Raw genomic sequence first — 23,765 nt, 5'->3', positions numbered from 1 at the left:
AAGGAAAGTACACCACAGATATTCTAACTAGATTTGGGATGATGGAGTGTAAGCCATTAGCTACACCAATGGAAACTAATTTGCACAAGCTAAAAATTGAGGCAGAAGATTCAAAATCTACAGATCTCACACTCTACAAACAAATCGTCGGTTCACTCATGTATTTGGTAAATACTCGTCCTGATATCTGCTATGCTACAAATGTATTAAGTCACTTCATGTGTGAACCTAAGAAGATACATCTAATGGCTGCTAAACACATTCTAAGATATTTATGAGGCACAATCGGACTTGGCTTAAAGTATGAAAATGTTGAGATTAAACTTGAAGGATATTCTGATTCTGATTGGGTCGGAAGTACCACTGATCGTAAAAGTATTACAGGGTGTTGCTTCAATCTAGGTTCTGCTATGATATCTTGGTTCAGCAGAAAACAGTCAGCAGTTGCACAAAGCTCCACTGAAGCAGAATATATGGCAGCCTCCATGGGAGCTCATGAAGCGGTATGGCTGAGAAAGTTATTATTTGGATTATTTGGAAAAACTCTGAATTCAACAATAATTCACTGTGATGATCAGAGCTGTATCAAGCTCTCAGTAAGTCCATTTTTTCACAATCGATCCAAACATATTGAGATCCCTTATCACTACATAAGAGATATGGTAGATCGAAATGTCATAAAACTAGTGTACATCAGTACTGAAGAACAAAATGCTGATATCTTCACCAAGCCACTTGCAAGATTGAAGATAGAATACTTCAGAAGTAAACTTGTTATGACTAGATTATAATTGAGATTATTATAATGAAATTCCTACCATGTGTAATTTGTTCATGAATAAATAAATAAAATGTATATTGCAATATTCTAACTGTGTTCAAGAAGATGATGATCTTCTTATGTTTAAGGTTACTATTTCAAGGTGACGATCTTGACAATAGTTGACCAAGTGTCAAGATTGACTACATTAAGTTGTTGTCCCGGACTGTGTCGGATATCTTGATCCTAAAGTATGTGATCATCTCATGATTGACTTCTTAAGTGATTGTCCCGGACTGAGCTAGATATCATGATAGTGAGTCTATTGTCATGACAAGACTATATTAAATGTTGTCCCGAATTGTGTCGGAAGTCATGAAAGAATATGCTCCCAAGAAAATTACTTAGATCCACTCCTGCTAAGAGGGAGTGTTAAGATATAGCCCTCATGAATCTAACTGATGCTAAATCGGTTATTATATATATATGATCGATGCCTGAAAGTCATTCTGGAGAGTGCTATTAACACACAGTCCCGATATGCAGATGGACATAAACTTTGTATACACTGCGATGATAATCACAGTGGGCACGATAGTTATTGTGCCCATGTGATTCTTGATCGCATTATATTAATGGAGCATGCAGTTCGGAAATTAAACATAAACAAACTAATTGTTATGAACGGTTGCCTCCGTAGGGGCATGTCCATACGTGGCAACTGCCACGTATGGACATGTCCCTACGTAGGCAACCTTTCCTCTTGTATTTAAACCGGATTCAATGATGGAGACGATCAATAACTCACGGCAATCAGTCTTCCAGAATCGCTGTCATTATTCTTCGATCCATATTTGATGTCTTTTTGTTCTTTCTTCCCTAAAACCCGAATTCGCCCAAGTGAAGGAAAAAGTGATGCAATTTAAAACTTGCAAAGGGGTTTTTAAAACCCGATTGCATCTTTGGAGGGCACATTTTGCTTGTAGTTGGAGATGAAGAACCCGACCTGCACTTTTCTTCCCATGAATCTGATTTTGGTGGCATTCTTCCCCTAAATCTGTTCCACATTCCTGTAAAATCGTTGGGAATCAATGTTGCTTGCCACGTTTTTCACCAAAAACGGATTGGATGAACACGTGAAGCATTTTTGAAGGTATTTTTGAAAACGTTTTTGAAGACGTTTTTGGAATACGCCCTTTGCTGGTTATTACCATGTTTTTCCCTAAGAAGCAGTGAACTTTTGGTGCTTTGCAAGTTGAATCCGATTCTTATGGGAGTGGGGCTTTGAATGCATAGTAATGTGGGGGTCTTTTGCTTCTCCATTCGCTGTCTTAGCTCTGCATTTTGTGGCGTTTTACCCTCAAATTCTGCCACGTATTCCGCCATGTGTGATCGGTTTTGCATCTAACATTCAATGTGAAGTGTTTGACGCCTTGTGGGACTCTTCTTTCAAGCTGTTTTTCTGCAACAAGAAATGCAACGTGGTGGTATCATTGTTCTTCCCCTTTGGTAGAAGGAGTAAATCATTCTTTTTACAAAGTAATAAATGTTGAGTCTTCAAGTCATTCATTTGATTTCAGATTTTACAAATCTGATTGCAAACAAGAGTTTTTCCCATTTTCCAAGTTTGCCATTACCGGTTGGTATCATTCTTTCCATTTTCCCCTCATGTCAAAACCCCATTTCATCCATTTTTCCCATTTAAAGTCTACTTGCAGTTAGAATTTTAAAACCCGATTGCAGTTGTGTCTTCACTCGCAGTTAGCCTTCCAAAACCCGAAATTGGTCCAAAATGCACTCAAAAACACTTGAAAATGAGTCTTAAAGGTCCAATTACAAGTGCAAACTTGTGGTTACCCAATACACACATGAAGTTTCATGTTTGTTCTCCGCAATTACAAGTTAATGCTCTTGTTTTTCCGCACTACTTGTAATTGCTCTTGTTTTTCCGCACATGTAATACAGTTGCCAGAACCCGAAATTCACTTGTGAGCCCATTTTTGCATCAATTTATCCCTTCCCATGTCAGTCTTGTTTGCACACATGACCTACCAAATCAGTAAATTAAGGCATGGGCCTTATTTTGCAAGCAGATTTCAAGATTGGAGAATGATACAAAGAAGAGATACAACAACAATTCATGGATGCAAATTATAGAATGCTTTCAAGACAGAGATGGTCATGACATGAAAAGAGGAAGGCAGCCCTTTCCCTCCTGAATGAATGGTACTACCCCAAGCAAGAAAATAGGATTGAAGTTCGTTGGCGAAAGACAAAGACTATCAAGGGTGCAAGTTCTTGTTCCGATTCGAGATGTCTTCACCGATCCAGAATACTTAAAGTTCTAACATCTTGTAGCAGCATGAAGATTTTCGAAACAAAGGATGATGTAGTTAGATTCGTGTCTTCGGACACATAGAATAGTTTCAATTGTGTATTTGTAATTTTGTTTTGACAAGTTTACCTGTAAAAAAACAATTTTGTAATTGCAAGTTTATCACTTGCACTTTTTTAATTACAAGTAAGCTGATTACAATTTAGAATAGGACTTGTAATTTTGAATAAGTCATAGTTAGTAGTTGGAATAAGTCATGGTGGTTGAGAGAATTTCTCAAGTTAGTTGGGATCCTCCCACCTTTTTCTCAAGGGTCCTCTCCTATAAATACTGGAGGGGATCTATTGTAATTTTTATCTTTTGGCAATGCAACAAAACTCTGCCAGTTTGTATGTACACTCTAAGTCTTTGAGCTTAGTTGTAAATCAGATTGCAGTCAATTAAAAGAGGCAAATTGCTTTCAAACTTTGTGTTGATTCAAGGTGTTATGTGACGACATTTTCTAGTGATTGATTGTGAGTTTTGAGGTGTTATACAAGAGGGATTCAAGCTCAATCTTGCAGACTTTGAGCTGCTTATTGTGTTTGGAATTTTAGATTGGTTTTAAGATTTGATATTGCAGATTTTGAGCTGCTTGTCACGTTTGAAACTATTGTAGGACACTCAAGCAAAGGGGTAACTTGCAGACTTTGTGCTGCTTTTATTTTCTATGTTTGTGCGTAAGAGGTGCATCATGTGGTTAGACTTTGAGTTGCTACATATTGTGCTTAGTTACCAGAAAATCATCTACAAAGGTTGATAGGACAGTAGAACTATTGAAGACTTTGTGCTTTCATTTCTGTTTTCTCATCCCAGGGAAGTGACGGAGGTCTTTGTGCTTTCATAGAAACTTTGTGTTCCTTTATGTCCCAAAAATCCTACAAAAAGTCTCATTTTTGTATTTGCTGTTATTTACTTCCAATTGCTATTACTTTTTTGTGAAGAGAAAAGAGTATAGTTTTTCTTGAAAGAAGAAGAAAGACTGTTGTCCCACCCATATTAGATTAGTTTTGTTTGTAGATAGGGGGAGCCTTCCCTAAATTAGGAGAGTATCATACTCACACACTGTGGCTGAAACCACAATTTTGCACATCCCTTAGGTGTACAAAATTTTCAACCAACACGATGGCTTCTCAATATATTGTTTTCTTTGTCTAACTTCTTATTCTTCTCTACTTCCAGCTTAAGCATGTCGTGAACTGTCTTCATTGTGTCATTCATGTCTTCCAATGCTTGATCAGTGGTAGGGGGACCTAAATCAATAGTCTCCATGTCATACTCCTCTGCCATAATCTTGTCTTTAGGCTTATCTACTTCACCATCTCTTGTCATCTTTGACATCCTGGTTGCATTCTTCTTTTCAATCTCTTGAGTTCTATCAAGGTAGCTACCTAGATCAATAGGATCCGCTTCTTCTATTATCACTTTGTCAATCTTTCCCTAAGCCATGCAAGGATAGCCGATCTCTCTTCTCTGACTTACACTTCATTCAATTGCTGATCTTGTCGGGGTGGACATGTAACTTCTTGATCTTCATCTTCAATGCTCACATGTGCATCACTGTCTGCCTTATCAATGACTGGCTTAGGTGGAACTGCCTTATCTTGGCCCAATGGTTGCTTTCCCTTTTCCGTCTTGTGATCCGGAATTGTAGATTCCACACTCATTCATCCAATGATCAATGCTCTCTTTAGGTGGGTGATCTTCATGGACAACTGCTTGATTAATTTCCATTTCATGCACGAAAGTATTAGTAGAAGGGAGATGTCTTGAATTTGACTTATGCTTCTTCTTTGGAGGCTCCTTTTTGTTGATTTCTTTCCTCTTGGATCCTTTAGAATGAGTTGACTGGGTGGTACTTCCACTCTAACTCTCACTTTCTGTCTCATCATCAGAAGATTCTACCTCTCCCATCAATTCAAATGTCAGCTGAGTGCCTTGGCTCTTCAATACAGGGGTTTGAGCATCTACCTATCACCTTGTACATGATAAGACTGGCTTCGTTAAGTTCCTCAAGTCAGTGCTCTCCACCTCAATCCATTTGACCTTCACTTCTTTATCTTTCTCTTGCTCATATACTGGTAGGAGACACCTTCCACTGTCTTGTGCTTGATCGCGAATATTGAGGATCTTGCGGCTCTAACAATGCCAATAGTGTTAGACACAATGCACCACTGAGAGGGGGGTGAATCAGTTGTTCTCAAACTTTTCCCATTAACTATCCTATGTGAGCATACCAGTTATTAGATCTAACTCAGAACATACTTACCGGTTAGTGGGGAGACCAACTCAAATGCAAACACATTCAGAGGGACAACACATAACACCAATATGTACGAGGAAAACCCAAGATGGGAAAAACCTCGGTGAGCAATGCTGCTGAAGTCTACTGCTCCAATCCAGCCTCACAATGAATCTCTGTTACAATGTTTAGGGCTACAACCCTTGTTTTAGGGCACCAACCCAAGGAGCACCAACCCCTGATTTAGGGCACCAATCCAAGGAGCACCAACCCCTAACTTGTTAATGGGCTACAACCCAAAGGAGCTACAACCCCTACACTGAGCTACAACTCAGTAATCTCAAATATCTTCACATACAAAATTAATCATTCTGTTACAAGTGAATCTTGCAACCATTTCATATACCTCACTCTGCCGATGAGACACCTTCTCTACTGCATCGACTCACTCTTGTGCTGCTTTCATCTACTGCTTTGCTTGCCAGTAAACTCTACCTGTTCACCTCTCTTCTGTTCTTCTCTATTGGATCTCCTCCTCACTGCTCTACTCTTTACCGGTACTATACTCTGTTGATTCTATGTCTACCTTCTCTGCAGCTTCCTTCACTTCTGCTCTGCCGGTATGGACACTACCGGTTCTGCACTGCTACCGGTTGAACACTTCAACCTGGTTCTCCCTCACACTCAGTCTCTTCTCAGATACTCGTTGAGTACTTGACTGATTTGCTCTCACATGCAGAAGTAACACTTAATCACTTCGTAGCAGCACAATCTTCTTCTATTCAACAACCCTGTTAATATCTTTGGCTTGCACATATATAGCCTGGTTTTCCCGCCAAAAGCCAATTCAAATCTCAGGCGGTTAGGGTTTCCTCATCATCCTCGAGGCAAACCAAATCCAATCAGATTTTGTTCGATCTGATCTCCCAAACAGCCAACTGTACATCTCCGCCATTAACGCGCCTTCCAATACACGTCTTCTAATCTTAGCAACCACGACCTCGTCTCTCAACCTGCCTCTGTCAAAACGCCATTAATGTTTCTGCTGTTTCCTTCTAGAGGTCTTCTCACAATCTGATCTTCTTGCTTAGATCCAAGCGCCAACAACTCCCTGATTTGTCTCTGTCGCTCATTCTTCCTCAAGCCGCACTCTTCTGATTTGATCCACAAATCATGGGATCCATATTAAATGAAAAACAGTAGAGACACCTATCTCTATACGGCACTCCACCGACCTCTGCATGCTTGCCGCTTCATCTCCACGTGGCATCCACGTTGACATCCACATCTGCTAGGTTTTTTGTGTCGGTATGGATTGAATCACCGACCAACTCCATTACCGAGTTCTTCTACCGGTATACTAACCCTGCCGGTTAAACCCTCAAACCGGTCTGTCATCAACCTTGCACTCTATTTCTCTTCCGATGGACTACTCAATCGGTTAGCACTCTTGCTAACCTGCCTTATGCACATCTTCATCAGATGGGGAATCTTCTTCATCTGCACCTTGTCCATATTACTAGTGAACATTCATACCGGTAAAACCTCTTGATGACACCATGTCATCAACCCTCAGCAAACTCTATCTGCAATCAGGCCATTTTCCTCTGTCTGCATCTGCTCAGCCTTGCCTTCTCCCTGATTAGCTCGAACCATATCTCAACCTGTTTGTCAAAGTGACAAACTCACCACTCTTCATCTGTACCGGCATCTCAACATGCCTTCTTAGTCAGTCCGGTGCATATTCCTGATTTCATGCACTTGAGGCATTCCTTTGATTCACCGGTAGATCTGGTGTGAGCCTTCAAAACACCCACCTTTGCCTCATCTTCCTTATCTCACATGACTATGATGCACACTATGCATAATGGGAGATAAGTTCCACTTACCGGTGAGAGTGAGTCCTTGTCATCTACATCCTGCAGTGCACTCGTGTGGCTTCCCTGTTTGTGCAACACATCTTCAAACAAGCACATGTGATTCGATGTGAGCACATTCACTGTCAGTCATTTCTTCTCATGATGACTGCATCTTCATCCGGTGGGAGTATTGCTGTTCTACAACCTCACAGTATACTGATGACCTATTCATCCTTCTCTTGCGTTGATGTGATTTAGGTAGCATTCCGCCTCTTCATCACAAACAACAGCTCAAGCACCTTGCCCATCCTGCTTGTTCACTGGTCACAATCTTGCCGGTTGACAACCACTCACTTGGTTGATCTAACTTCTCCATGTCAACACATCACTTACCAGTTGACATCCTTTCCTTACTGGTGATACACTGTATCGGTAGCCTATCCATCCGATCCACACAAGTCAGGCACTAACTTGTATACCGGTAACACCAGTGGTCATCCATCTGAATGGCATTCTCTTCCTTACCTTACCGGTGTCCTACATCCTTACCTTACCGGTGTCTTGCAACACAAAGTGATATCAAAGATATCTCAACCTGTACTCCTCCATGATAGTGTTGCACATACATTTCTCATACCAGTAGTCATCCCATATTGATTGACATCAATGACAACACAATGCCAACAAATAGGTAGCCTTGAACACATTCTCTTCCTTATATCAGGATCATCCTTAGTATTCATGAAATGATCTTCTAATTGTAACTTATGCTTGTGTCTTCTTCCACTTGATCTTTTGATGTTGCCGCAGGGATCGAAGCTGTCTCTGGAAAAGTATGGAATTAGGAGAGACTTCAATTCTTCATCCACCTTCTCCCCCACTTGCAAGGATGGGCACACTTCCAATGATTGTCCAACTGAGATGGGAAATGGAATCATTGACTTGTGTTTATTCTTTTGTACTTTGTTGTATGCCAGCAATTGCTTCACCAACTCAAGCAATACTAGCTTATTGGTAGGATATGTCGGTAGCATGTAAGGCAGGTAAGAGCATCCTTGCACTCTTATGTAGGTGAACTTGGGAAACTAGATAAAGCAAGCACTGAACTTCTCTACTAGCTCTTTTGCCTGTGGGGATAGTCTTTAATGAATGCCACCTTGTAAAGTCCTTGTTATGTGCATAGTGAAGGCATCTTTGACTCTTCTATAATGTGTCTTGCTAGGGTTATGCAACTGTGTGTATGACTCAATGCTCTCAATTTTCCAACTCTTGTACCAACTGGATCCCTATAGATTAATCTTGCATATTCATGAGCTCTGACAATTGAACTTATGATGTATGAACTCATGTAGAAGGTCCTAGTTCGCACAAGTCTCTTGAGTAGTATATCAATGTTATCGCTAATAATCCTTTCCCAGTTGGTTCTCTCCTTTCCAGTCGATATAATCTCCATAATCTAGAACATCCAGTTCTCGAACTGATAAGCATGAGCTCCCATAACTTGGTTGAGCAGTGTGATCAAATCATCAAGTTCTTCTTTGAAGTCAATCCTATGGAGCTTGGCGGGTATCTTTGAAACGCCAGGCTTTCTCCTTAATAGCCAATTTTTGTTGATTATGCCGAGTCATTTGTTGGGGTCATCATCATAGACAACTTGCGTCGCTTCCTTGCTCTTGTAGATCATATTGTTGAATTTAGGTATACGGAAGGCTTCACTAATAGCATCCTCAGAAAGGTAGGCTAGCTCTCTACCATCAGGTGCCACTATCATCCTCTTGCTTGTATCATAGTGTTTAGCACACTCAATGATCAACTCATTGCACTACACAATTGGAGGGAAGCTTGCTGCTTTTACTATACCACTCTTGATCATCATCTTGGAGTATCCGGAAGGCTTGGTGGTGTATAGTGGCCCTTTAAACTTCTTCATGTTGATTTGGCCAAGGTTGGCATCTCCTATATTGCCCCAAAATGATGTAATCTTAGACTCCATCATATCTCCCTTTGAGTCCTCCTTGATGAGGGCCTGCCGTACTCCTGCCATGTTCTACTTGTGAGAATTGTTCAAGTTAGTCTTATGATATGATATTAATGCTTGCTTGTAGAATTCAATCACCTAGATTAAGAATCTCTGCCCTAGAGCAAATATTTCATCAAAATCTTCGATATTGCTTAATTCTCTAGGTGTCTTGGTCAAAATCCTAGCTTGCAAAAGTAGATTCTATTTGAACATAATCATCTATGCTAATTAACTATGCCTTGAAAATGCTCGTAGATGATTAAAATGTAATGGACAAGACATCCAATGATCAAGATCACATAAAAAATGATAAGCAATAAGCTGAACCAGCACTTAAACAAAGTCTGATTTTCTGTAAAAATGATCAAATCAACCTATTTCAGACCTGCAAATTGTTTCAAAACAAACTGGTTATATCAATTCAATTGCTCCTTTGACAAAATTGTCTTTCTAAATGAATGTGCCCTTGATCAATTACTAGATTTTGTCAAACTGTGGATGTAGATTCGATAATCCTTCTCCAATTCGCTGTTTGGATTAGTGAATTTGCTATGCTCCCAAGTCAAAATCGTTTTTTACAATAAGGGAATTCGCTGTAATCTGCAATGACAAATTTGACGATATCTGATCAAAATTAGAATCGCTGCCCTCGGGGACACATTCGCTGTGTAAAGGCTCAATTCACTATAGATAATGATCAACTTTGCCTCCTTCAATGATTTCATTTTCGCCTTCTAATAGATCTGATTGGAATTACTGAAGCTTGATAAATGCAATATTGATTTTGTGTTTGATCAAATGAAATGATCAAACACACTTTATAGTTGCTTGGGAGGAGAATCGTACCCTTTCACAAAGCCGACTTTGTAACCATCATTAAATGTTTTGCAAATTAATTCATAGCCGACTTGAAACCTTAATTCAAAATTTGAATAAAACATCTATCATGCATTGTGGTGGGGTCCAATCGCGGTGGCCCCTACATTAAAATATATCCTTTGCAAATCATATTCATCAAATCACACTCTTTGGGATAGCATTGGAGGTAGCATTACCTAGGACGTATCTTGTCATTGCCAAGTGTAATGCCCCGCCAGGAACCCTAAAGGAAAACAACACAACTAGGCAACTAAAGGGTGAAATAATTTTTTTTTTTTTGTTAAAGACTAAGTGTACTAACTATAATCATTGTACGTTTATCAACATAGCGGAAGTCTATCATAAGTTTTCCTAAGGGTAACCAATGAAGATTAATTTCATAGATTATATTAACACCACAGTTAATCCATTTAGTTAGATAAATTGAATACTTAAGTTTAAAACTACACATACATCCAAATTTCATAATAAAGAAATAAAAGTATTCCAATGTATCCAATTTACATAAACCATTTAAATATAAGATCAAAACAATAACATTTACTTCACTGACATAATAATATTACAATATCCATAATTACATGGCTTCCAATAATACCACTGGTTACAAAGATACAATATCAAGGTTACATAAAGGTCTGATACAATGATCACAAGGTCTCAACTGAACAATGATCTCGAACAAGAGCTGGTACATAAACCACGAACCAAGAAACACCAGCGAAGCCTTTCCTCGCCTGAAGATACAATCCAGAACATCCGATGGGAAGTGGCACTACCACCCGACCATGTGATCCCGAAATGGAACCACCCCATCGTGCTAGGAGATAGTAGAAACCCTCAAGCAAGCAAAGTAAGACAAGTACAAAAGGACTACAAGACTCTGCAACCATCCATGTAACACAACTCACAAAAACACTAGTGACTCTAAGAAGAGAGTGTCATCGCATAGCTTGATGGTTACCATGGTATAGCCTCCATAGGTCTCGGCCCCCATACTTGGGTTTCTCCTGGTAACCTCTCCCGAGCCTCCGGTTCCAACTAAGTCTCATGCGGACCCTACCAATCCTTTCGTGAAGACAAGGTGGTAAGTTTGCCATTCCAGGCCTTCTCGTAACATCATGAGCCCTGTACAAGCACTCATCTATGCACTAGGCACATTTATCTTAATTAATATTAAATCCACCCACCCCCTAATCAATTATTAAGTTATCACTTTTTAACTAACTTTCGACGGGTTATCCTGTCATCCACTTTGGGCACGGCCCCCGCTCGAAAGCCACTCTCTCTCTTAGGACACTAACAAGAAATGTTTCTCTCTACGAGAACTCTATGGTGAAACAGGCAACCATAAACAATCCTGACAAACACAGGTGATGGATACACAATACCAACCCAAGAATGACCATTTGGACAAAGACACACAATGGCTCATATCAAATAGGTTATACAACAACACCTGGTCTAGGAGAAATAATAACATAGGACACAATGACAATTTAACCAAAATTGCAATGAAATAACACTTGACTGAGAACACAATATACGCAAGATCCTATTACAGACAATCTTTCCTTAAAAACAGCCAAAGCATAAATAATATGCAATTTACAAATTTCCAGATAACAAGAATTTACAACTTTTTAATACCAAAAACATTCACTTTGTCATTTGTCCAAAAAGATTTAAAAATACAAATAATTCTCCTAAAGTATTTTCAACATATTTATTTAAATTAACATTCCAAACTGTAATTAAATAATATTTCAAATAACATTTAAAATATTATAATAACTACCAAAAGAAATATATATATATATATATATATATATAAACACATATATGAATATACATATATTTATTTATATACATACATATAATAATATCTAATTTATTTAATTCCCTGGGTACGAAACCCAAAACAGTGGACAAGGTTTAAAAATTAATTAAAATTATAAAAACCACTTTAATCATTGCAAAAAGGTCTGTCACGGTAGCCCATGCTACCGCTGGTAGCTAGTACTACTGTCTGGTAGCACTGCTACCGCCGGTAGCTAGTACTACCGTCCGATAGCACTACTACTGCAGGTAGCTGCTACCGCCGGTAGCACTGTGTACTACTGCCGATAGCGGATGCTACCGTAGGTAATACATTTTTTTTTTTATTTATATATTTTTTTTTATAATTATTTTATATATATATTTTTTTTATATATTTTTAAACAGAAAAATAATTAATCAATATTTTTTTTTTTAATAATTTCATTTTAATAAAATTTTAACAACAATAATGACAAAAACAATATTTTTCCCATAATTCCATTTTAACAAAATTTCAATCCTTCTTCATTTTTAAAAAAAATTTTAATTAACCTAAATAAATTTAATGTATGATTAAATTTATTTTCTTAAGGTAATTAAAACCATTTCTCAGGTAAATACCCTTTCTCCTAAACTGTGCAATTTCCATGCACCATAAAAACTCGGCAAACTTTCTATAATAATTTTCCTAATTTTCACAAAATTACGTTCTTTCCACAAACAAGAAATACACATCAGGGATGAATTTTCAAATAAAACTCGAATTCACCAGAAGAGGGTTTTGAATTTGGCAATTATTTTACACACACATCAAACAGAGAAAAATAGAAATATTTTTAATAAAACACAAAACTAAGAAATCATCCAACCTAGTAAAGCTTTCCTGGAAGAATTCTATAGAAGAGCCCTAATCCCTTCAATAACTTCCAATAAACTTTCTTCACCTAAATTCTTGCCCTGTTCCTGTGTGTTCCTGTCTGTGTTTCTAAAATAAAGACCTAACCCCTATTTAAACAAAAATTCTAGGTTCAATAGCTTTTTCACAAAAAACCTAAATTTAGAATAATAGTAATTTATTTTATTTTATTTTCTAAATTTATCACATGCAATATTTAAAAAACATTATTCCTTCATTACTTTTCTCATGCACATTAATTAATTTTCTAAATAAGGAATTAATACAATATTTTAATTAATTTTCTAAATAAAGAATTAAAACAATACTTTAATTCCAATTAATTCTTTTTTTCTAAATAAAGATTTAAAACATTATTTTAATTCTAATTAATCCTTTTATTCATTTATTTAATTATAACTTTAGAAAATAATAAATACAATTAATCTAATTTATTTTTAAAATAAAAATATATTTTTAATACCATGCAGCTTAATTTAATAATTTCTTTAATTAACTAAATCTATAATCTCAATGCATAAACGATACAATAATGAGATAATTTCATAAACTTAGTTAATTAATTATTTAACTCCACTAAAACACTCAAATTAAACAAATCTCAAGCAATTACCCATTAAAGATAAAATGACAAAATACGAAGACCGAACTAACTGACAAAACGATTAACTGACGACACTCATACGAGTGTAACTAAGTAAAATAGGGTCAATTACTATCTCCTCCACTTCCATCGGAAAATATAAGGCACGCTCAGACCTGTGAAGCCAGGTGGAGACGATACCCCGTACCTACCCGGTACTTGTACCTGCAATATCCTGCATCACCGAACCACACATGCATATATATATATATATATATAGAAAACACGGCATACACATCGATGAAGGAGAATCGCGACGTTCCCTGTCTCACCGAAATGAGTGAAGGAAAATCGTCCCCTTGCATCCAATACACTCGCAAACACACAACATATAATTCCACATTGCATAATTAAAGTAAAATGTCAGTACATAGCAATAATACATAAAATGCCATAAATCACAAGTACTGAAATACTGCAAATAAATTATACATCTCATCTCCAAATAAAGCATAATGTCATAAAAATCTGAATAATATGTCATGGTAATGTACCCACTGAAAAACAACCAATAATAAAATATGAGTCTAATGAGTTCAAACTAGTAGGGGTACTACACCAAGGGTGGTCCTAAATCCTGAACTCGCTGATTGTCATTGCCTAAGACAAAAATTCCTTAATTTGCACAATGTCATTGCCTAGGACGGCTCCAGTCATTGCCTAAGATGGACGTTGAAGCTAAAGTTGCTGATTTCCATTGCCAAGGGAAGTCTGCTAAGGCTTAGGTCGCTGATTTCCATTGCCAAGGGAAGGAAATGCCTTAGGTACCTGAGCAAGGAAATTGTCCAATATAGTTAAATCACACCTCTAAACCTTCAAAGGAAATGAAATATCTTAATTTGGTGTCCTAGTCAATCAAAGGAAATGATGGAAATGCCCAAAGTCGCTCTTCTAGGCAATCAAAGGAAATCGGATCCAAGCAATCACCATGTCTTAGTGAGATTCACACTTGATTCCTATGATTCCTATCAAAGGATGTGAATTGCTAACCCTCAAATCGCTGGATGTGGCATCAATTCCAAACTCAATCACTCAAAAAGGATCGCTCCGAACAAACTAACCTAACAAAACCTAAGACCAAATGCAAAAGAGGGGGTCCCCATTTATGATGGGGCGATGTGTGAAATGGTCACACCAAAGGCTGTTTTCAAAAGCGGATATAGAAAACTTAGTATTTATTTTGTGTTGCATAGTGCATAAGAAACACATCAACAATAGGGATTTTTATGGAAACCTTTGGAAGCTAGAGATACAATTGGCAGTTCAATCTCAAATTTGTAGATAACTAATATTTTTTCGGAGGAATTGATTTTTTAAAGTATAAAATATATTTTATGGGGTTGTGTATTTGCGTATTGGAACAATGCCAAAAATTAATATTACATTGTGTAAAGTCCAATATTGAAATATTTGGGTGTTGAGTATTGGGGCAAAATATTTAATCATCAAATTCTTTACTGGTCCTTTTGTATGTATCTCGTTGGTGCATCGTGGATGATATTCTTGGTTTCTGCTTCATTATTGAGTCGTTTGGAGTAAGATATTGGACATATTGAGTTTTTTGGTTGCCTTGGCGATTATACCTTGTGATTTAATAAGTTTGTTTTGTTAAAGAGTGACTAATGTTTGAAATTAAAATATTTCATTTGAGCTGGGGGTTTCCATTGGGTATCTGAGTGAGTTCATTATGATATTTAAAAAAGGTTGCTCTTATTGCTTTTTAGTGAAAAGGGGTACATGGAAATGGCAGAAGGTCATCAATATTTGAGTATTATTGAGTAAAAATGGTTTCAAGAGGTAGTAAAATGATGGAAAACTTGTTGAAGTTAGAGGTATATGGCACAATGTTCAAGTATGGGTAAATGGAGCAATTATAATGAAAGATAAAAAAGTTTGTTCGAAATCATTCAAAAACTTATTAAAAAGCACTTCAAGTGCCCATGCCTTGTTCATTTTTGGCATCACATTTTAAAATCTTCAATTTGGGCATCCATTAGGGAAAAATCTTGATGAGAACCAACCTTTGTTTTTGGTATTCAAGGCATGGAATTCCTGATTTGGTGTCCATTGAGGAATTCCTTGATGAGCGCCAATTTGGTGTTAAGTGGTCAAATTCACCAATTTAATGTCCATTGGGGAAAATCCTTGATGAGTGGCAAAATCAAAGTAACTTAAAACTGTTGTCCACAGAAAAAAATCTCCAATGAGAATTATAGTAGAATATTTTATAGAGTTAACATCAAGTTTTAAAAAAATTGGGTGCCTAAGTTCTTCTGGACACCAAAATAGTATGTTTTTATTGCCAAAATGAAAATAGAAACAAAGGAAAAGTGGTGCCCGAGTTATTACCTGCAGTCAAGTGAAGATTACAAAGAAAATAAAGTGAAATAAAGGGGTTTAAGTGATAAATTTGAGCCTCCATTCAAAGTGACACCCAAGATGAAGCATATCAATATTTTATTATTTTTCAGAGGTGATGATGATCAGTTAAAGTAAACTAAAGACAAAATTTAGGGATCAGAGCCCTTGATTCAGATGGACACTCAAGGTGAGAAACTGAAGGGAAAGAATGTAGCATTATATTATTTTCAGATGATGAGGATATAATTGTATTGAAAGTACTTATTTTATTATTTTTGAAACTTAAAGAAGATGCAGCTAAAGGCTATAGATATGTGTGTCATTTATATATAAATTGCAATGAAACTTGATGCCAGACTTATGCTACAGAAATTGTCATTCAAGTTTGAAGTTAGATCTAATTGTTTGTGTTTATGTGCAGAAAATGAGAAACTGAAACTTTCTTATATTTCCAATATTTCTATTCAAATTTAAAAAACTGCATGTTGTAATTGTTAAAAGAAGTCAATCAATAAGGAAGATTTATGTTAAATTTGTGTAACTGTGTTCCTTCTTATGAAGCAGCTTTGAATGTCTAAGTAAAAATTGAATAACTTTATCTTTGTTCTTCATATTGTTGCTATTCCATGTCATGTTTTCTTTCAAATTGTTGATATGATTCCAAAGGATCTCTGCTTTAATCTTTGGATAGTTTTATTGTTTACATTCTAGCTGCGATAAATTTTGAAAATTCACTGGTGATATAAAAGTTATTCAAAGTCTTGTGCTTTAATCTTTGAGGTCAAAATAGACAGGTCAAGTTTGCTTTTATTTTATCTTTATGCAAAACTCCAAAAAAAATGATATATTGTTCGTAATAGTAGGCTTATTTTAGTCTATTTTGATTTTAGAGTAAATTAAATTATGGAGCTCCCCTTGTGAATTTGAAGAGAGGATTTTTGCATTTGCCACAAAAGTGACAAATTAGAGCACTACCAATAGACTCGTTACATTGGTTTGGATCTAATGGGTCTTTTTCTTGAGCATGTTTCCAATTTTCATCTGAGGTAAAGTAATTGGCTTGAGGTTTGTCTTATGAATATTCTTGCCAACTTGAGGGAAGTTCATCATAGGGAAGAAAATCCTTGGAGACACCATTAGAGTCAAATGAAATTTTGGTTAGGCTTTTTCATCTCAAAGGTCTTCAAGTCCTCGCTAATTATGTCCTTGTGTAGTCATTTTTCATGAAGAATTTTGTCAAATATTGAAGATCTTCTATGTGATCTATGTTTGCAATCCTTATCAATTGTTTTTATGATCCTTGACTTTTGAGAGGTGTGTGTGTGTGTAATGCTTTTTTAATTCTTCTCTAGGTAGTGAGCCCTTTTCTTGTGATTGGGACATATAAAGTTGACAGTGGACTATCTTTCTCAAACTCCCTAGTGAATTTAATGCTGTCAAATAAGTCATGGATGTGAACATGGAATTCCTCAAGGCTATATTTACTATGTTACAATATCACTTTCGTATCTTCAACATATCTCTCCCACCATTTTTTCTTCAGCTGAAATGTGTTTAGAGATTGTTCTTCAGATCTCTTCATAAACAAGTTGCTCACCATTGGTGATAAATGCTAACCAAAGACAACTCCTTTTGTTTGTCCATAGAAGCACGATAATGTAAACTTTTCTATGTACTCATCTATAGTATCCATTATGATCAATAATGCCTTTATTTAGTAATCCTTTTGAATAAAGAGGCCCCATCAAATCTAATCAAGCTATTATTGTCTCCCATCCTCTTATCTATTACAGATTCTGCAAACTGATGTTTTTTTTTGCAAATGAAAATTCTCTTCCAAAGAGCTGCTTCAGTTTTACTTTTTTATGCTTGCTACACTACTAGATGATAGGTCAGAGAGAACTTGGTAATCTACAATTGGTCTAAATGGAGCACCCTCATCGTGAATCTTTAGACTCACATTAAACCTTGGAGAGAATTCTTTGCTTGGCAAAAGCTTTTCTTTCATGTCTGCATTCAAGGATGAGTTCATAATAGCTTTTCTGAGCTTTCTAATCACCTTGACAAGAGAATTTTATTCCGAATTCCTAGCTCCCTCAAATATGTGGGGTGGTGTTCCATTTTGCTAGGCAATATACCTTATCCATCACCGTAGTTGCATTTCTATTGTCCACCTTCATGTTAACTAGATCTTCGTTTTCCTTGAACTCTTTTAATGTCCAAAATTCCTATTTGGAAATATCACTTTTTGCAATATTTTATTGAAGGAGATTTTCTAATGGCCAGATCAGTTGATGCTAATGGTGTTTATAGGGCTTTTCTCTTGCAGTGAAGGAATTTCCAATGAGATGGCAAGAATTTTGAGAAGAAACATTAAACTCATATTTTTAGCTCAAATGCACATCTGGAATATTTAAAAGTCATATAGACCCATTGGATCAAATGAATGTTTGTGTGGGCTTCGATACATAGGAGTGATAAGGAGGATGATTTATAAAAGGGTGAAGGAACTCTCTGCAGACATTAGTTATGGTTGTGTAGAAAGTTCAGCAGTAGCAAGACATTCTCAAAACATGACACATGTGATTTCTATGGAAGATATAGAGGTACTGGTGAAAGAAGACTATTTTATTGGAAAGGAAATCAAGGGAACACCAGAAATTGGAAAGCATTCAAATAATTTAAATTGGCATGAATGTTTTGAGCTAATAGGTCCTTGGAAAGCTGATGTTAATAAGCATAGGGACATTAGTGATCCGTATTCTAGAAATATATTATGTTTGCTATTATATAATAAATTTTGCTGTAGTATTAAATATTTTGCCAGGAGATTGCCTTATAGCATTTATTTGTAATAATATTGGAAGTGCCCATTATGTTTTGATGTGTAACAGAGTTAACTGGAACTCCAATTGTAATTCTAATCATTCATTTTCGGTGGGCCACAATGTGTGACTGAAATGCTGATAAAAACATCTTGTAATCTAGTTTTTCTTGAAGCTCCTTCCTATTGAATTTATAATTACGACACCTAGCTTAATAATAATATATTAGTACACACAAGATCAACATTACAAAATAATTTTTTTTTTTAACATTCTTATGAATTAAGAAGTATCATGCATTCTTATCATAAGGGAATCAGAACACCTTGAATGTGTTTTATCAGATATGTGCAGCATATATATTGCTTAGATTTCATGGAATGATTAACAAATGATTTTTTGTTGTTTCTTGTGACATAGACCAACTTGAATATTCAAATAAATTTTATCGGTGTATTGAAAACTTAAGTTCTTTCTCCCAAAACATTCTCCATATAAAATTGAGCACAAAACCCTTTACAAGTATTGTTTTCCAAGGATCAAAATCATAAAAGTACCACTTTGGGGGGATGTTTTTTATACTTCCTAAACTGGTTAAATCTATTGAGTTCACTGCTTCAGAAAACTTAAGGAAATCAAAATTCTATACCTATGTGGGTTTGATGTTGAACTGAACAGTTTTCTTCCTTTACTTTATTATTATGGTATTTTTTGAATTTGTTAATATTTCATTTACATTTTTTCTAACATGAAATTATACATTATTATATTTTAGTTATCTAATTTTTGTTTTTGTTTTCTATTCTAGTGGGGAGTTGCTTACAAGGTTTCTGGACATCAGGCTGAACAGATTGCATTTTCTGTAAGAGAAATTTTTTCCTTTTTCTGCTATGCGTATTTTCCATCCATTGGAGGATGCTGGACCTGTTTCTTGCTCCATATAGAATGTTTTGTATGCACCTGTCTTGTGTAAATACACGTTCTCTATTATATGTCAACATATTATTTAACTAACAACACTTAGCTCGAAGGCGATCCTATGTCACACATCTTGGAAGCCATTGATTGTATGAGCCTGGAAGGAAAGTTTTACTGTATTATAGTTATTGAACATCAAATGATATTTCTCATTTTTCTTGAGCTTCCATGGACAGTAAAAGCTATGAACTAACTACAATGGGGACCACAAATAGGAATTTGAAAACAAAGCAAATAGTTTCCCTTGTATTGTTAGAATTACTATTTAGGTCATTCAAATTCTTGCTATAATAACGTCAATGGGAAATATAAGGTTGCATTGATTATCTTTTTGTGTGTACTCATTTCAAAACATTCAGGAGTACAATGACAAATTTGTGATGATTGATTCAATGTAAGTGGTTCTAAAACATTTTTGATGGATGAATATTCCTCCTCATACTTTTTTGGTTTTTTAATCGTTTGATTGTATTTCCTTTGCCATTTTTTTGTCTGCTGCATTTTGTTTCTTGAAAACCAAAAGAATGTAATCTTTCAGTGAAAAACAAGGAAACAGCATTGCATAGTCCTATAGTTATGGAATTAAGTACATACATCTCTCCAAGCAGCAGCAAAACGGGTGCACTTTATTTGGTTTTATGTCATGCTACATAAATATTACTCACAGATTGGATCTTATTCTTCATAGGGGCTGCAGGGAAGGTGGTAATTTTCTCTTTCCTTTTTATGAGAATTGGTGGTTTTGAGAAACAGAAAACTTCAAATACTGCATATTTAATAATCTACAATGAAATCATATTAGCATTTCAAAAAGAGACACAGTAAGTTCCCCATAACTATCTTGAAACAATTAAATGTGATTACTATCTCATTACACATTAATGACTACCTGACTTTCAATGCCAAGCATTAGCATATACTATATGCAACTGCGATATAGTTTTTAATGTGTATTAATATGCCCTCTTTTTGTGATCATATTGGAGATAACTTTAAGCTAACCACTAAGTTCTATGTACATTTTTGGATGAAGTGTTTTGGGGAGAATGCAACCGGTCTGTATGTTGGAAGATATTGCAGTTCCATCTGACTGCTATCTATCTTCTTTTGTATTAGTTATAATGAGCATCCACATGCTTTATTTAAGGAAAAAGCATGAGGTTCCTGGCTGCTTAGTCCAATTATATCTGCAAAACAGTATCCCTTTAACCATACATCTTAATGGGCTGTACTTAGTGCTGGCTTCTATTAACTTTGTTAGAAGAGAGTTCTATAGTAGGTTTTTGTTTTGTACCATGCCCAAAAAGACCACCCGTACCCAGGCTGAATGAAATCTGGTTGTTGACTTTTTATCAGCAGAACCTGGTGCATGAGAGTTTGTAAAGCTTATCAATTAGAACTCCTTTCTTCGCTCTAGATAAGACCAAAATTAATGCTCCATATTCATTACTATAATATTTTCTTAGCTTCATTAAATGAATAGCCTTTGTAGCTGCAATGAAATATGAAATACAAATGACTGTGTTAGAGATTTCCAGCATTGTTGATATTAGATATAAGAGTGAATGTTTAGGTCCAAGCCTAGGCATAAAAGCTATATGGCCTATGAAGCTTCCATTATAGGATCAAGGGATTTTTTCACGGTACCTTATCTATATAAAGAATCTCAATTTTGCTTCCTTTGTGTCTTTTGTTAATAGCATTGACTGCATGTCTTCTGTAAGAATTTGCCTATAGCAACCTGTTGTGACGTATTCACACATCGCCCCATTGCAAATTCTAGGTCTTTTAGGGTTTTGTCTATTAGCCTTTGCATGCTGAGTGTTGCCAGGGAGATCACTTAGATGGCAGGCTCTGCTTGAGCCAAGGTGAGTCAGTGGATGCTCCGGGTTAGGATCATCTTTGAAAGTCTTCCTTAGGACAAAGTTTTTCTCTTATTGCTAATTGTATCTTGTTTGAGTTTGAGGAGGTCAATGAAGCTTGGTGAGTGAATATCATCTTTGAAGGTCTGAGTTAGGTCAAATTGGTGAGTGATGAAGTCTTGAGCATTGATTGATGAATAGTTGACTCATCTGTCCTTTGGAGACGCCTTGGACAAATGTAGACATGATGATTTGATGAAAAGGTCAAGGAATTTGAGCAAAACTTGAATTTCGCTCCTGACCCTTCCAAAGGGTCCAGAGCGAAATTTCATAAGGGACCTAAAATTTGACCTAAGTCAGTGAGTGGTTGAGAGAATTGGCAAAGATAGGGAAGGAAATGCATCAAGGGCAGAGCGAAATCGCCTTGAGAAGTTTGGAATGTCATCCTGATCCTCAAATGTCCTGAAATTTGGCTGTTTGGAATGTCATCCTGATCCTGAAATTTGACTGTCTGGAAAATTGAAGAATCCTCCAAAAACTAGATTTTGCATTATAACTCTTGGAGGTCCGAAACCACTCTCAAACATCCTGACAATATAAATGGAATATAACTTAAAGTATAAGATGTCACTTATACTTAAATGTTATATTCCATATATGAATCCTGATGGAGAGGTTAAAATGTCAAATTTCGCTTCTGACCCTTCCAAAGGGTCCAAAGCGAATTTCAATTTCGCTCCTGACCCTTCCAGAGGGTCCAAAGCGAGTTCCTCTATAAGACTTTCCACCTTGACCCAAACTAGGAACTAGCTCATTCCCAGGAATCATTGAAGGCAATTCACTTGTTTGGATGAAGAAATGTGAGAGATGAAGTCAAGATTTGAGCCTAAAAGTGAATTTCGCTCTTGACCCTTCTAAAAGGTCCAGAGCGAAATTCTTGTATGACCCTATTTTTTTCACAATCTTGAACTAAATGCCAATTTGATGAGCAAATTCACTTGATGATGATTGAAGGAGGCCTAACAAAGTATGTCCAAGGCATGAAAAGGAGAAAATAAGTGAGAAATTAGCTCCAAATGAGAATTTCGCTCCTGACCCTTCCAAAGGGTCTAGAGCGAAATTCTCATTTGACCCTATATCTTGCCTAGGACATTGGAAAGACCTTGTTTTGAACTAAGTAGGTGGAAAATTCACTTGAATGTGGTGAGAGGAGGGTGAGTTTGATCAAGTTTTAAGATGGATTGGATGAAAGAGGTGTGAAATCAACCAAGATTGTGAATTTTGCTCCTGACCCTTCCAAAGGGTCCAAAGAGAAATTCTTCATAAGCCTCATTTGCTTCCTTGCTTAGACTACCAACCTTGTTCCTTGGGCGTATTTGGAAGTAGATTAACATGTCTTTGCCTTTTGAAGTGATGGAATGTGAAGAAGTGAAGGATTTTAGTCTAAAACTAGAATTTCGCTCCTGACCCTTCCAAAGGGTCTAGAGCGAAATTCCCAAAATCTACCTTCTTCTCTCAATTTTGTGTCAAGCCAAGTGTGGATCAAGATTGAAGATGTCCTTAAGCATGGCTTTGAGTTGTTTGTGATCACCAAATGTGAAGGAATTGAGCTAAAACTAGAATTTCACTCCTGACCCTTCCAAAGGGTCCAGAGCGAAATTCTTGAAGAACACCTATTTTTCCTTGGAGAAGGTCAAATCCTTAGTTTTTATGGCGTGGATGGGAGTGGAGTGATGTGTCCTTGCCTTTTGAGGTGGATTGGGGTTGAAAAATTGAAGAAATGAGCTCAAAACAAGAATTTCGCTCTTGACCCTTCCAAAGGGTCCAGAGCGAAATTCCCAAAATACCTCTTTCTTCCATTTTTTGTGTCAAGACAAACCTTGATCAAGGTGAAATGAGCTTGGAAATACCCCTAGGCATGCCCTTGAATGGATTGTGGCCACCAAAAATGAAGATTTTGAGCTAAAACATGGATTTCGCTCCTAACCCTTCCAAAGGATCCAGAGCGAAATTCTAAATAGGTCCTGTCCTTGGCCTAGGTCCAGAGGAAAATTCTCTATAGGTCCTGTCCCTGGGGAGGATCTTGAGCGAATTTCATTCTAACGCCTTTTTGTTGATGATTTAAGGTAGAAAATGCTATGTGAGATAAATATATCATGTGTACTTAATCATCTTTTGTTTTGTTTTGTAGGTGGAAGAAAATCAGGCCAGGACAAGGACGACCT

The 23,765-nt window shown here is 36.5% G+C and overlaps 1 protein-coding gene across 2 annotated transcripts in view; it reads left to right on the top strand.

Moving 5' to 3' along the window:
• LOC131049232 (gamma-glutamylcyclotransferase 2-3) overlaps positions 1-23,765 on the top strand; it is a 162,970-nt gene that overhangs the window by 22,911 nt on the left and 116,294 nt on the right. For both annotated transcript variants that reach the window (XM_057983276.2, XM_057983277.2), the window contains exon 2: positions 19,509-19,562. In XM_057983276.2, the coding sequence (XP_057839259.2) occupies positions 19,509-19,562 (54 nt within the window). The remainder of the gene's footprint in view (positions 1-19,508; positions 19,563-23,765) is intronic.

This window comes from Cryptomeria japonica, chromosome 11, assembly GCF_030272615.1.
Source record: "Cryptomeria japonica chromosome 11, Sugi_1.0, whole genome shotgun sequence".
Classification (NCBI taxonomy): Eukaryota; Viridiplantae; Streptophyta; class Pinopsida; order Cupressales; family Cupressaceae; genus Cryptomeria; species Cryptomeria japonica.
The sequence above is the reverse complement of the archived record's forward strand: the minus strand, read 5'-3'. Positions and strand labels throughout refer to the sequence as shown.